The sequence below is a fragment of the Micromys minutus genome (genome assembly GCF_963924665.1).
Source record: "Micromys minutus genome assembly, chromosome: 6".
Classification (NCBI taxonomy): domain Eukaryota; kingdom Metazoa; phylum Chordata; class Mammalia; order Rodentia; family Muridae; genus Micromys; species Micromys minutus.
Window position 1 is genome coordinate 19,984,556 of NC_137975.1, and position 16,263 is coordinate 20,000,818.

Genomic DNA, 16,263 nt, shown 5'->3' on the forward strand with positions numbered 1-16,263 from the left:
TGCCTGACTGAGAAATACAGTGGAGGAGAAGCATCAAGACCTGTTTTACTATCAGTATGTGGAATGCAGCAAGCTGCTCAGATGAAAGTGTGTCAAGATGCATCGCTTCTAGGACTGTGGGCTGGGTGAACTTTTGAAGTGAATAACTGTGGGCACTAGAGTCAATGGTGTGGGCAGTGGAAGAAAAGTCTGCCTTCCTTTAGAAATATGGTTTAATCCATGCTGCTCACAGGCACCGGAGCTTCTGTGAGGAGGCCATTTTTTGAGAGTGTTACATTATTAGTTTTTCTTTAAGTATTTTGTGTTATAACAAAATCATATGATCGTTCATTAAGGACAACAAATTCCTTGAAAATCAGCCGCATCATAAAACGGGTTAGAAGTAATAAAAACTAGGATAGACCTAAACACAATATTAAACTTGTGTTGCTATTTAGAACCCCAGAGCCATATTAGAAATAATACTGAAAAAATAATTAATATTATCAGAGTGATAGGGCTAACCTTGTAAAAAGCATATGACCAGGGCCAGGAAGATAGATCAGTCAGGAAAATGTTGCCTTGCAAGTGCGAGGACCTGAGTTCCTTCCTCTGAACCCACATCAAAAACTGAGTGTGGTGGTGTGCACTTATAATCCTAGCCCTTAGGAGGAAGAGATGGGCAGATGCCTGTGACCCACTGCCAGACAGCCTAGCTAACCAGCCAGACCCTATCTCAGAAGACAAGCTGTAAAAAGCCTAGAATAGTGAGTGGTACACTCCTTTAATCCCAGCACTCAGGGAGCAGAGGCAGGCAGAAGTCTGTGAGTACAGGGCCAGCCTGGTCTACACAGTGGATTCCAGGACAGAGAGAGCTACATAGGGACTCTTGAACCCCTCAAACAAACAAACAAGGCAGATGACTCCCGAGTTACAATCTCGACCCCTGTGACTCACATTTGGCCTCCACATGCATGTATATGCACACACATACACATGAACATGCATGTGTATATATGTATATATGACCATGCTCACAAGATCACTATCATTCTAAGGAATTTTCAATTTATAAAATGAGATGCTTCCTTTGTTCTAATGAAGAGATCAGTCTTCACATATACAGGTGCTGACTTCTGTAAGAGCTTCAGGAACATAGCCTTGAATAAAATATGAGTGTCCGGTAAATCTTTCAAGATGTCATTTACTTTTAATCATGTTTTAAGCTCTCCTGTCTGGTTTCATCTTACTTATCAGGTCTTTTGACAGAAACACTCACACCATTTCTAATTTCAGGTTCTTGGTAGAACTGTCTATGGCTGGAATACTCTAACTGATACATATGTCAGATTTTAGGACCTTTAATCCAACATTAAGGAAGTGCTGAGACAACTCCTAATAGGCTCCTAAGCTGTTTCATCCTCATAATTTCTCTACATACAGAATTCTCTGGGTCTCAACTAGCTGGGTAAGAACTGGTTTTGATATATACCAGGTGTATGCTCAGGTACTATACCATTCCTCTGCTTCAATGTAAACGCCCTGGCTTAGACATTCACGTCAAAATATTTCCACTGAGGCAAAAGTCCAAAAGCGTCCGTCTTCACACAGTATGACTGCAGCTGCACTAATTTATAAACATCCACTCTTCTCCAACCTTGCTAACACACTGCAGTGGCAGCCTGGACAGTGACATTTGAGTTAGAATGACCCCCACAGCTTATATATTCGAACACCCGGTCCCTAGATGGCAGAGCTGTGGAGCACGCCATTCCCACTGAAGCTCTCTGTCTTGTCTGAGGATGTAAACTCCCAGCTACTGCTACCGCAGCATTCTGCCTGTTTGCTCCCTGCCATCATGGTCTTGGGCGTCTCTGGAACCATAACCCCAAATTAAATGCCCCACCTCCCACTTACATTTTATAAATTGTCTTGGTCATTTGAAGGAGGAATGTGAGCTCCCTCCTAGACAGGACATCCTTGCTTGGAGGCTGGGCGCAAGCCTAAATTTAATCCCAGTGTTTAGGAGGCAGAGGCAGGTGGATCTGCCAGCCGGGTTGACTAACTGAGTTCCGAGGCAGCCAGGGCTGTTACACAAAGAAATAAGAAGCAAAATTCTGGAAGAAGCCAGAGGTGGTGCGACACGCCTTTAATCCCAGCAATCTAAGAGACAGACAGAGCTCTGTGAGCCCAATGCCAGCCTGGTCTACAAGGTAAGTTCCGGTCTGTCGGAGATAATAAAATGAGACCTTATTTCAAGAATCAAGCAAACACACAAACCAAGTCAACCCAAAATACCTGAAGACAGACACTGAAGAGTCCTGAGGACTTTGTTCAACTATTACTGTGCAAAGCAAAAGAATCTACATGACAAAATGACATTAATTAATCAATGGTGTGTGGCCAGAAGACAACCTGAGTTAGTTTTCTGTGGTAGGATGGCCCGTCCTCAATGGCTGAATCCACTCATGCGCACATGGGCAGCACTAATCAGACTCTGGCTTATTTAGAAAAAAAAAGAGATGAAGTTGGGAGGGAGAAGTGTTGGAGGAGGGTGAGGGATGCTGAAGAGAACAGGTAAGAAGGGTGCTGACTAAGATACTTGTATGAAATGTTCAGAGAATAAAAACAAGAGGCCGCCTTCTATTGTATCTTCTAGCACATACATAACAGACATCCAGATATAAAATGACAATTTTATAAAACAAAGACAGAGTCTAGGGACTTTTCATTACATCATGTCACTTTCTTATCAAACACAGGCCTTAACCTCTCACCTGGCCAGCAGCCTGAATGCTCAGGATAGCCACTCGAGTATCGGGGTCCTTCTGAAATTGATTAACCAGATGAATTCTTTCGGAAGATGGGACACTCTTCCCATCTTCACACAAAGATGCAAACTGGTTACAATCAAATCAAATTAGCAAATATACAGCAAGAATCTTAACATAACACTTTCTTAATTAAAAGTTTTAGTATTGAGTGTGTGTACAAACACACACCATGGTACATATGTGGAAGTTAGAGGAAAACTTTCAGGAGTTGTTTTTCTCCTTCTACCACGTGGGTTTCAGAGATCGAACTCATGTAGAAGGCATTAGATCCCCTGAGACTGAAGCTACAGCCACGTGGTTGCTGGGAATTGAATCCAGTTCCTCTGGAAGAGAAGTCAGTGCTCTTAACTGCTGAGCTATTATTCGAACTCAGAGATCGAACTCATGTTATGAGGGATGGTGACAAGGACCTTTACCTGCTGAACTATCTGGTCCATCCCAGTTTTTTACCTTTTCACCTACCTGAAGATAGGCTCTATGTTTAATGCATCTTAATAACACTGTGGTGTTTTGAATGAGAATGGTCCCCACAGACTCACATATCTGAACTTGTGGTACCTAGTTAATGGAACTGTTTGAGGATTGGGGTGTGGCCATGTAGGAGGCAATGTGCCGCTTGGGGTGGGTTTGGAGGTTTCACAAGCTCATGACATTCCTAGTTAGCTTTCTTTCTCTTTGCCTCATGGTTGCTGCCTCAATATGCAACTTCTCTGTGACCATGCTATGATGGTCACAGACCCTCGGACACCATAAGCCCAATAAACTCTTTTTTTCTCTAAGTTGCTTTGGTCATGGTATCTTCATACAGCAGTAAAAAGGTAACTTAGACAACCATCGATGCCAGAAACACTTGCTTTTATGCAACAGGAGCTCTAGAAAGACTTTTTAATTAAGCAGATGTTTCTTCAGAAACATTCTAGGCAAGTCAATTCATAACCTTTAGGCGGTAACTTTCGGGTCACAGGATCAGTGACTGCAGTGTAAAACCAAAAGCTGATGACAGGGAAAGGAGAGATGATTTTGCTCAGGCATTAGGGAGGTGCAGAGTGACACATGTATTTCCGAAACATAACCAAGCATTAGCTGGGAAGTAATATTCCAGAGGTGCCACTCAGGAAGTCTTCTTTCTTCATCACTATACTTAGAAGAAGCATGAGATGGCTGTCTCCGCTGCAGTAAGGAAGGGAGACTCCCACACGCCTTTAAAAATGGAGACTCCTTAAGTGTCAAATGAGCGGATGTGCCTTCAAGAACAGTTTAAGCTGCGAAAGGACTCTGGTGTTAGAAAATAGCTAAAAAGAGCTAATTCAACCGCATAAAATCAGTTAAGCCCTAAATCTCAACTCATCTCATTCAAATAAGTATATATTCTATGAAAAGGAAATCACTGAAAAGCTAAGAAATATGAATATTTGCTTTAAAAGAAGACTATCCAAGTATCATTAAATAAGCCATTTTTTCTTTAAACCTATGTAGCTGTTCATACGTGTGACAGCAGGTCGGTGTTTGCCATGTGTGGAAATGAACTGAAGGGCAGTGGTCTTGCCCTCCACCGTGTTTGAGGCAGGCTCTCTAGTCTTTCTGCTGTGTGCCACAGGCTGGTAGCTCTAAGTGGACAGGGATCCTCCTGCCTCTGCCTCCCATCCTACGGCGGGAGTCCTGGGACGGCAGACACCAACCTCAGTTCTTCCCTTTGCTCAGCAAGCACGTGAGTCACGGAGTCTGCTCTCCAGCCCAAAATACTAACTTTCCTTCTTCACAAAGCACATATGACCTGAGCAATGACTCTCTATCCTCACAGATTATAAAATCCTCTCACGGTCTTTCTAAACAAAACACATGGTTAGAGGAGGGAAAGGTGGGGAGAAATTCTCGTCCCTCTGTGAAGCTGAATGAGATCCCAGCCCTCCACTAGAATGGCTGAGAGGAAAACAAGTGGATCACTAGGCCCAGATCAGAATCCAGGGATCTTAACACAAAATAAATTCAGAATAGGAAAATAATATGAATTCTTTTTTTTTTTTTTTTTTGTCAATGATTTAAAAATTAGTTGTAAGGTTACTGAAGTCTTTCTCGGAGTGTGAGTACCTATAACAAAGAACCTTTCACGGTATGTCATCACACTGTGCTCGGTCATAAATCCCTCTCTGAAGGAAGACACCAGAACACATAGACACACCAGTCAATGCCTAACCTAGCTTAAGCCCTGATTTGGAAAAGTCCTGTTTTGGCTGCATTGCTTTCATATACAAGGTCACACTACTTGCCAGAATTTTTTTTATAGCTGTCTCTGAATACCGCTGCAAACCCCACACACTCACAGGGAACTGAGGTAGATCTCAGAGGATTCAGGGAAGATCACTGACCTCGTGGATACAGCCTAGTTAACTGAGCTGGTCAGCCATATGGGCTGTGCACTTTAATATGCCTTTGCTTGCTCTTTCGCTCTTGCTGACAATTTTCCATGGGGTACATGGTCTGTAAGTTTAAAGGGTTTGATAATTTGGGGGCAGTGACTGTCACTGGATTCATTCTTTCTCTTAGCCACATTTAGGTTGTGTTGGGTTTTGTTATTCTCATGTGCTAGCTCCAGGAACAGAGGAAGGAAGTTCCCATTGTGGCTGTCAAGACAGAATATCCTTAATTAACTCAGATAAACTGAACAGAGGAAAATTTTAAGATTGATATAAAAAAGAAAACAGTATGTCATGGTAATATTATAATATGACTAAAATTCAAAAGAAAATAATTAAGAAATTGTTGATATAATCATGTATATTAAAAACACCATCCAAAAAAGGTTAAAAATATCCACTTAAATCATGAGACTAAAAGTGATATTCAGCATAGTGAAAATATGCATTCTAAGAATTACTTCATAGCAACATTATCACATACCTTACTTTCAATGGCTGCTTCTGTGCAAGCTTGGAGCATACTTAAATGGTGAGCAAAGACCAGAAATTTAAGCGAGTCATTCTGAAGCAACATCTTAATATAGTCCTTCACTGCACCTGCCTAAATGGTAAAAGTCAAATTTTATTAACATCAAAGTTTTGATTAAAGTACCATGCCACTTTTAATAAAAGAAAAAGAAAAAAAAAAAAAAAAAAAGCTCCTGACACAAGCAAGTATCTTTATCTATTTCATGTATTCGTACACTGTAGCTGTCTTTAGATACACCAGAACAGGGCATGGGATTCCATTACAGATGGCTGTGAGCCACCATGTGGTTGCTGGGAACCAAACTCAGGACCTCTGGAAGAGCATCAGTCCCTTCTCTAACAGCTGAGCCATCTCTCCAGCCCCACAAGTATCTTTAGACACACACGTCTGTGGGCAGTCTACTGAAGTGGAACCTGCACACATAAAGGACTTGTGGAAATTCTGAGTACGTATGTCCACTGGTTTATTGCTGTAATAAGATACCTGAAATCAACTTAAAGCATGGAGAATTGACTTTGGTGGCAAGCTTCCTGTGAACAGGTGGACAGTTCTGGGGAGCCAGAACATCACACAGGCAGCCTGTGGGGAGGATGCTGCTCTTCTCACAGTGGCTACGCAGCAGGAGAGAAGGCGGCACGGACTGGATATACCCTTTCAGGACACACTCCTGTGAGCTGCCTCTTTTAGCTAGGCTCTAACCATCTACACCACACCACTTCCCAATGAAAGCACCAAGCCATAATAAATCTAAGAGCCAGTTCAGCCACTGATGAGATCAGTATCTGTCTGATGTGATCCACTCCTCAAAGCCCGAGGTTAGCAAAAAACCTATAGCATAGGGGCCTTGGGGTACTTCAGGCTGAAACAACGCAGGGGGGATAAGAGAGAAAGAGAAAAGAGGTGTGGGCAAGAGGAGAGTGTACTGTTTAGAAGACGGTTCTTAAAATAATTTCATGCAAACACAAAGGGATTAAGGAGAAAAAGGAAGAAAATGAAAGACTTTAAAGAACTGACGTTTAAGGCTGACGAACTTGATTCACCTTCTCCTTGAACTGAGCTAGTGAGGCAGGCGTAAAGAAAGTAGAGAAGTAGAAGGCAGGTGACACGGGAAACTACTTGTTTCCAGGGCAGAAAAGTGTGCGGCTAACTTTATGGCAACCTGATACAAGATAGAGGTATTTGGGAAGAGACTCTCAACTTAGAAAATGTCCTCAAAACACAGGCCTGTAGTCCATATAGGGCATTTATTGATTAGTGATTGATGGAAGAGGGCCTGGTTTGTGCTGGGTGGTGTTACCCGGGCTGGTGGTCCCGGGTGCTAGGAGAAAGCAGGCTGAGCAAGCCATGAGGAACAAGCCAGTGAGCAGCATTCCTCCATGGCCTCTGCATCAGCTCCTGCCTGCAGGTTCCTGCCTTGACATTCCTAGGTGATAAATGTATAAGCTGTTGGGTTTTCCTCTTCCTTTTAAAAAAATAAATACACTGTCTCTCAATTGTGACTACTTATTACTACTGGCTGACTCTGGTGGCATATGCCTTGTGGAGAGCCTTTTGGCACAGGGAATTTTTGACATCACCAAGACAATTAGAAGTTAGTCAAGAGGCTAAGGACACTGTCAACAAAATAAAACAGCAGCCAACAGACTGGGAAAGAATCTTTTACCAATCTCACATCTGACAGAGGTCTAATAATCCAATATACACAAAGAACTCAAGAAATTAGACTCCAGAGAATCAAACAATCCTATTAAAAAATGGGGTATAGAGCTAAACAAAGAACTCTCAACTGAGGAATACTGAATGGCTGAGAAGCACCTAAGGAAACACTCAATATCCCTAGTCATCAGGGAAATGCAAATCAAAACAACCCTGAGATTCCACCTCACACCAGTTATTCCCACTTCTGGGCATATACCCCAAAGATGCTCCAACATATAACAAGGACACATGCTCTACCATGTTCATTGCAGCCTTATTTATAATAGCCAGAAGCTGGAAAGAACCCAGATGTCCTTCAGTAGATGAATGGATACAGATATTGTGGTACATTTACACAATGGAGTACTACCCAGCTATCAGAAACAATGCCTTTAAAAAATTCCTATGCAAATGGATGATCTGGAGAATATCATCCTGAGTGAGGTAGCCCAGTCACAAAAGAACAGACATGATATGCAGTCACTGATAATTGGGTACTAGCCCCAGAAAGCTCTGAATACCCAAGAAACAACTCACAGTTGTGTATACCACCCTCTCAGAGTGTAGTACACATAGACCTTAAACCATTAATAATTCAAGAGCTAAGAATGCAGCCTGTAGCAATTCTTGGTATTTAAAAATCATTATATTTAATCCTTACACACCAAGAAAACTTTAACTATTTCCATATTATGTTTTGTTTTACTTTATCCTCACTGTAACCAGTAAGATTTCAATGCATATTATCAAGCCTTTAAAAAAATCAAGTACTGACAAAAATATATACATATAGTTTTATGAAAATCCGTACATTTATCTCTGTTTTTAAAAATAAAGTTGTTTAACTAAAGAAAAAAAAAAAAAAGAAGTTAGTCAAGGCAGAAATCAGACTCTAGCCCTAAACTCAGGAAACTGGCCTGGATTAAGAACATTTATAATTGTAGCTCAGGGCAGGCTCATTAGATGTAGGTGTGGCAGTCTCTTTGTCTCTTGGGAACCCCTCTCTTTCCTGATCTCTCCACTTAGCCTCCAGAAAGATGTTTACAGAATTTCTGATTTTTGACTTGCTTGTTCCCTGACTGAGAACAGATGTTATCTTTCTGCATGTAATAAAAGTGGTTTAAAAGAGGACTGAATAAAGAAGGTTTTGCTTTAGCCTCAGAACTGGCTGAAGTCTTATAATTCTGACTGTCTCTCTTTTCTTTCAATCCTCCCTCCTGCCTAGGGAACCTGTTGTCTGACCGAGCTGGCCTTGGACAATGCCTGAAATTCCTGGAGACTGAGGCAGGAAGATTACAAGTTTGAGACCAGCCTGGACTATACAGTGAGTTCCAGGTTAGTCTGGGCTCAAGAATGAATGAATGAATGAATGAATGAATGAATGAATGAATGAATGAATGAATGAATAAACAAAAAATAAATAAATGGGGTGGGCTGGAAAAATGGTCCAGTGGTTAAGGTTAAGAGTGCTTGCTTCTCTTCCAGAGAAATCAAGTCAGTTCCCAGCACCTGCAATTGTGTGGCTCACAACTGCCTGCAATTCCAGGGGATCTGATACCGTCTTATGGTCCACACAAACACCTAAATGCATGCACACGTGTATATATGTGCATAAATACACATGAAGACACACACTACATACACACACAAAAATAAAATTAAATGTTTTAATAATCAACAAAAATTTGCTTACTTAGAAATTTTGGATAAAGATGGCAGGCTGAACTCATTCAACCCTTCTCTCTTAGTCTAAGAATAGCAAAGGATGTAAAAGGCAAGAGCAAACTCTATGGAAGCTAAGCAGTGCATGAGGCCTGATTCTCAGTTCTGAGAGATCCTAAGATCGCAATACGAAGTGCACAGGAATGTCTGGTTTCCATCACAGTCAAGTACAAGGTCCAGGAGGGATAGGGTGAGGGGAGCTAGAACAGGGACAAGTTAAGAGAAGGCAGAAGGGGAGGGTTGGGACCAAGCTTGTGCCTCATCCTCTCTGTAGGTTCTGTGCCACACATACAGACTCCCAACACCCAGGCAGCAAACTGGAGACTCACAGATGGGGTAAATCAGAACTTGTTTGCAATAAGTGGAACACTGGACTGAGAGCTAGCTGTATGGTATGAAGGCATGTGTAATGAAGACACACCAGCCATATAATCCCCAATACAACAGTGTGAGTGTAGGGCCGAAAGACAGGTGTTAGCTTGTGGGTGTTGTACACTCATGAATGAATGATGCTATCTATGAAAAGGCTGGAGACCGGAAGCCATCTTTTATTCTCTCCATTCTTTTGCTCTTTGCCTCTGCTGTGGGATAAAGCAGCATAAAGGCCTCCATCAGATGCTGGCACCTTGACACTGGACTGTCCACTCTCCAGAATCATGAGCTAAATAACCTTTCCTTGTTTACAAATGTTCCAGTCTGAAGTATCCTATCATAGAAGAACCACACAGTGGAATCAGTGAGTGAGCATAATGCTTTAAAGTCGTGACAATTAAATTGAAGTTATATTAGTAGGTACTGAAGGACTGTGTATACAGTCCAGTGATAAAGCACAACCCTGCCTAGTTGTATGCCAACTTCTAGGTTTGATACTTAGAAGGAAGGAAGAAAGAGAGAGGGGTATAGGGAAGGGATAAATAAAGTTAGGAAGAAGAAGAGGGGAGGGAGAAGAAAAGGAGGAAAAGGAGGGAAGAAGAAAGGGGAAGGAAGAGGAAGGAAAAGGAAAGGAGGGGGAAGGACAGGAGGGAAAAGAGGAAAAAGAAGGGAGAAAGGAGAAGGGGAAGAAGAGAGAGGAAGGGGAGGCAGAAGGGAAACTCAGAGGAGAGGAGAAAAAGGAGGATGACAATTTTGGAAGTTAGTGACTCCGAAGAAAATGAAATGAGCTGCAGAGGAAAGAAAACGTGATGAGAACAAAGATGTAATTAAACACAGGCAAGACATTCTGGTGCACTTCTACACAGCAAGAGGCTATGGGCACTGTAGTGCGGATTTCAGAAAGCTAGAGCCAGGAGAAAGAATTTTAAATGTTTTACCATACAAACAAGACACTACATGTTTACCCCGATCCCTGATTTAAACATTCCATATTATATTAATATATCACATGGCATAAAAAAGACAGTATATCCCATGGTTCACCTGCAAGTATTTTAAACATGGTTTAATAACAAATATAGTGAATACTGATCAGGCCAAAATTAGCATAATTTAAAGGTTTAGTCAAATTACACCACTTGAATGGAAGAACGGAAATGAGATAGTTATGAATCTGGGTGGGGGACAGAGATGCAAAGAGGTAACGTTTTATCCCGTTTATTAGCAAGCCCATTGACAGTGCTACAACTACAGTGTGAGCAGTAGTGCAAGCGAAGATGCTGGAAAAGCACTGTGTAGAGATTTGAATGAATTAAAGAAAACAAACAACATACTCAGCTTTTCCAATCCCTGGAAGTGGTTGGTACTGAGAAATAAATTAAGAGTTTTTTTTTTTTTTTTTTTTTTTGGAGTGACTGTTTGCAGTGGTGGGCATAGCTTTAGTGATATTTAACACTAAAAATTAAAAATTACCCATCTAAAATTTATATGCATTAACTGCAAAGTCCCAAGCATTATTCTACAAACTGCATTTTGCATGTCTAAATTTTATAAACAATGCAATTCATCATGTAGTGAGCCTGGAGGCTGACAAGAACTTTAGCCTTGGATGTGGGTGCCTCAGAAACTGGAAATGAAGCTCTCTCAAAACAAGCTGCTATAGTTTCCAGATATGTTGTCATGGCAACTAAAGCACTTTAATAAAGTGCATGTTTGCCTAAAGAGCTATATTTACAGGGATAAGTTTTTCAATAAGTACATGTCAGGTTGAAATGCATAAAGTACATTCATTACAATCCAAATCTAGACTTAGAGTTGGAACAATTGCTGTAACCTGGGCTCACATGTATTCTTACCTAGTGAGCACTTCCCACCCTCCGGTTATCAGAGGCCCCTCATCAGGACCAGAGTTTCTGAGAGAAAGCCCATGCTCTCTCCCACTACCCCTTAAACCACTGCTTCAAAAAGGCTTATGACGGAGCTTAGTGGGTAAGAGCTATTGCTACACAGGCATGAGGATCCAAACCCACATCCCCAGTACCATCTCAGAGCCAGGCAAAGCTTTGCTGTGCATGCCTATAAATTCATTTTTAGGGAACTTCCAGTTTGGTGAGAGACTGTCTCAAGGGAACATGCCAAAACATAACAGAGAAAAACTCATTTTCTTTCATTAGCCTCTGGCCCCATGCACATGGGCATGAGCACCTTCACATACATGTGCAAACATCTGCATATACCACACCACATATGTATACACATAAAAGTAAATGGCCAAAATGCTGAGAATAACTGTCAGTAAATGTCTAGCCATAGATAGTGCATACATGTCCAGCCTTCCCATTTCCAACCCATAGATAGTACATACATATCCAGCCTCCCCATTTCCAACCCAAAGATAGTACATACGTGTCCAGCCTCCCCATTTCCAACCAAGCCTGAGGCTCAGGGAACGTTTCAGAGAAGGTGGGCAGAAAGAAAAGAGGCTAAGGTTGGGGAGATGCTATGAAAACGGTGTTCTGCAGACATGGCATGGCTCTGGCACATATGAACTCACAGTAGCCGTGGTTACCTGTATAAGACCAAGCGAGTCACAGCTCCAGCGTGGATGAGGGAGAGACACCTGAGGCCCCACACCTAGGTAAGGATCTGCTGGCACCTCATGGCTGTTGGGGGAGGGAGGGACACTTTTCTTTGAGAGTGTGGCTACTAGCAGGTTGCATAGGCCCTAGTGGGTAGCAATGAGCAGCACTAACTGGACTCAGTTAATGACATTTAAAAATGGGAGGGGGCATGAAGTTGAGAGAGAGGTGTTCTTAGGGAGGCTGGGGAGTTCTAATGAGGAGAAGTGGGGGTGGACATGGTTGATACTATTGCCTACATATGTGAAATTTTTGAAGAATAATTTTTAGAAAGGAATAAATGACTAGATAGAGTTTTGAGTTAATGGCATACATAGGTCATAAAGGCAAAGTTATTTGTATGTATGCATAAATACATATACATATGGGATATACTGTTGGTTTTTTAATGCCATGTGATATATTAATATAATATGGAATGTTTAAATCAGGCTAAACATGTAGTGTCTTGTTTGTATGTTTGCATAAATACATATACATAAATACATATAACATTTCTGAAATGTTTGTAAGTCTTATACAGTGTGGTGTTTCATGATTTTAGACACAGCTCTCAGGAGGCAGAGACGGGTGGATCACTGTGAGTTTGAGGCCAACGTGGTTTACAAAGAGTTCCAGACCAATCAAGACAAAATAGTGAGACCCTGCCTCAAAAAAAATTAGTCTTAAAAGAGATTATAATATAAAAAATAATAGGCTTCTGTTTCCTAGATTTAGCACAGCAACGTAAACATCATTTGAGATCTCTAGGAGCAAATTCATTCGGAGTATAGAATAACTATGTGTTAGTAGACTTTAAGGATTCTTTTCGGCTCTAAAGTTGGTGATTGCTTGGATTGACATTTTATTTTACTTTAAAGATTTATTTTATTGTTAACCATGTGTTATGTCTATGCACATGAGTGTGGGTACCCAGAGAAGTCAGAGTTGTGAGAGCCTCTGAAGACAGAGTTGTCAGGAGATGGGTGCTGGAAACTGAACTCAGGTCTTCTGGAAAAGCAGACTGCTACTGAATGAGTCACACGTGCCATGGTACATCCATGGGCCAGCACTCAAGCAAACGAACACCCACACTCACAATACTAAAAAGACAGTGAGACGCCACCAACCCTTCCACTTACCTCCAACCTCCACAAATCCCCATTTGCCCTCGCAGTTGGAACTGAGCCCAATTTCTCTTTCCCATTACAGCAGAGTATTTGCCTAATTGCTGAGTATTTGCCCATATGGCTGAGTATTCTGTAGAGTTCAGCAAGTGTCCCAATGATTTCTGCTTTACTAGCCATAGATTTCAGCTAAGGGCACGTAGGCACAAAAGCAGTACACAGATGTGCTAGATTTACAACAGTCCTTAGGTTTACATGGCAAGCACTTTAACCACGAAGGAATCTTGGTCCTAACTCAGATTTTAAGCATCTGGGACTCCCTTTCATAATGTGTTTCCTCTAAGATGATATCAGCATTTTGTCTGCACTTTACTTATTACTGCTAACTGCTTCTTACTAATGAACGGGAGGCAGGCTGTTCCTGGTTCAGACAGACTTTCCCAAACCACAGATCACACAGAGAAATAGGCCCTCTGCAGCTCCTCCTAGGCCCTGGGCAGCAGGAAATACTGTAATGACCTGATTATCTCTCACTGCATTTTTTACGTGGGATTCTACTTGCATTGAGCTGCTAAAGCAATTAAATAGGAAACACACTTTGTGTCTAAAGGAAACATGCTTAAAATTTTTTTCCCTTTGTCAATTAAGGCGCTGAAAAATGCTATCATCTTCAAAGTTACAAGAAAATTTAAATTACAGATTGGTTTTTAATAATTTCCATTAAAAAGGAAAACTCTTGAAATGGTTTTCTCTATAAATGAGACAATGTGGTAATATGCTGAACCAGATAGACTACATCTATCTTGTTTTTTAAAGGATTTATTTGAGGGCTGGATAAAAAGTACTTGATGCTCTTGCAGAGGACTCAGGTTCAGGTCCCAGCACATGGTGGTTTAGAACCGTCTGTACTCAGTCCCAGAGGATCTGACGCCCCCTCCTGTCCTCCATAGGAACTGCCTGCACAGACATTCATTTGGGCAAAACCGCCACCCATAAAATAATTAGATCTTTTAAAAATTATGTATATACATGCTAGTGCAGAAGACCACAAGAAAATATTGGATTCTCTGAAGCTGGAATTACAGGTGGTTGTAGGCCACCTGATGTGGATGCCTCAAAACAAACTCTGGTTCTTCGCAAAAGGAAACATGCTTAATCTCTGAGCCATTTTTCCAGCCCTGAATCTGCCATCTCTCCAGAGTGTATTATGCTGACTCTAATCCTGAGGAACCTTCATTTTTATCAATTGCATTAATAATAAGTATTATAAAGTAAAACAAAACAGATACATTAAAAAAAAAAGCCGTATGTTTCTTGTTGGGGCTGGATAGCTCAGTGGTTGAGGTGCTGGCCTAGTTTTGGTTGCTTGGTTACACCAGCTGTCAGGAATCTTTGTGAGGTTGTACACACTGCTTCATCTGCTGGGACTGCACCCAACCAGTCCCATAGCCTTCTCTTTTTGACTGGCTACATCTATTGCACTTTCTGTAAGACAACTTTTCAGTGATCGTCTCCTGGGTGCTGCCCTAGCATCAGGATTTGAAGCAGTAAGCAAAGCCTTTTGTAGGTGAATATTTCACCTGTCTCTCAAAAAGGCTGCAAATTCTGTAAGTAGCAGACTGTCATTTTTACCATACCTCTCCAGCAGCACATGTCATAACAGGGACTTCACTTTTTTGTCTTGTTTTTGAAAAGGAAGCCTCAACACTAATGCATAGACTGATTTAACCAATCTATACTCTTCAATTTAATTTTCAAACTGATACCAGAGAACTCAGCAACACATTCTGTCATAAAGAAAAGATGTAGCTTATAAGTGGTTAGATCCTAAAAAGCCCACTTAGCCTGTATGGTAGATACACTGTATTATTTGGATTCATAATAGACTCTAACTATTGGATTAATAATATGGGGGGAACTGTATCAAGCACCCAATTTGTAATGGCAGGAACTAAGGGTTTCTGGCTGGATTCAGGAATGGAAAAAAGTCCAAAACACATTGGTGGCCGATGGAGGCTCTGCTGTGGAGAGGGGAAGGTGACTGGACTCCATAGGAGGTGAGGCAAGGGACTGGTGTTTGCTTCACTTATTTTTCAGAATGTAACTCAATCTGGAAACAGCTGACTTTAGTCTCCTTCCTCTTCATTCAAGGGTCTTAATTAGTTAGATCAACTTCCTACTAATGACCATCACTTACACACAACTTACAATGACATCTTCCTAACACAGGAAAAGACACTGAAAGAGCTCTTTCTCTTATGTTAAAGCAGGTAGTGTGCACTTAGCCCAAAGGCAGATAAGTAAGCAGACAAACCAAACAAGGAAAGAAAATGGTTACTAACTCCAAACAAACAAATGCAGCTACGGATGTAGTGTGATGGGTTTAGCTGTCACTGCATTATGCACAGTGACCACTGATTGGTGAGGTCTAAGGACAAAGCGAGAACTACACAGCACAGGATAATGGAGGGGGGGTGACAACTGCACATGCTTTCTTCTTACACTGTCTGCAACAACCAACAACAAAAAGAGAAGTGAAGAGAAGCAATGAAAGAGACAGACAGGAAGGAAGGAGGGAAGGAAGGAAGAAAGGACGAAAGAGCAAGAGAAAGGAAGGAAGGCAAACACATAGGCAGACAAGTGGTTAGACCCCACGGTAATTAATTTACCTGTACCTTACAGTAAGATTTATAGGTCAAGAAACAAAGTAGGGTTCAGAAACAGACACACACACACTCACCAGGCACAAACTGTGAGTCAATAATGGAGCAGTGTGACGCACAGTGAGACACTATAAATACGTGGCCCAATGATGGCCCAATGCACTGGAGAATGCAGCACAGTGAAGTCACATGGGCACTGTGAACAAAGCACTGTAAGGGCAAAGGTGAGCACTTCAATGGGAGGACTGAACCTGCCATGGACAGTGAAGCACTGTGAAGTCACAGTGGAGCAGGGTGAGGGATC

The 16,263-nt window shown here is 41.6% G+C and overlaps 1 protein-coding gene across 1 annotated transcript in view; it reads right to left on the minus strand.

Moving 5' to 3' along the window:
• ZRANB3 (zinc finger RANBP2-type containing 3) overlaps positions 1-16,263 on the minus strand; it is a 132,920-nt gene that overhangs the window by 37,266 nt on the left and 79,391 nt on the right. The window contains 2 exon segments of the mRNA XM_080917623.1: positions 2,757-2,879; positions 5,712-5,831. Coding sequence (XP_080773749.1) covers positions 2,757-2,879; positions 5,712-5,831 — 243 coding nt within the window.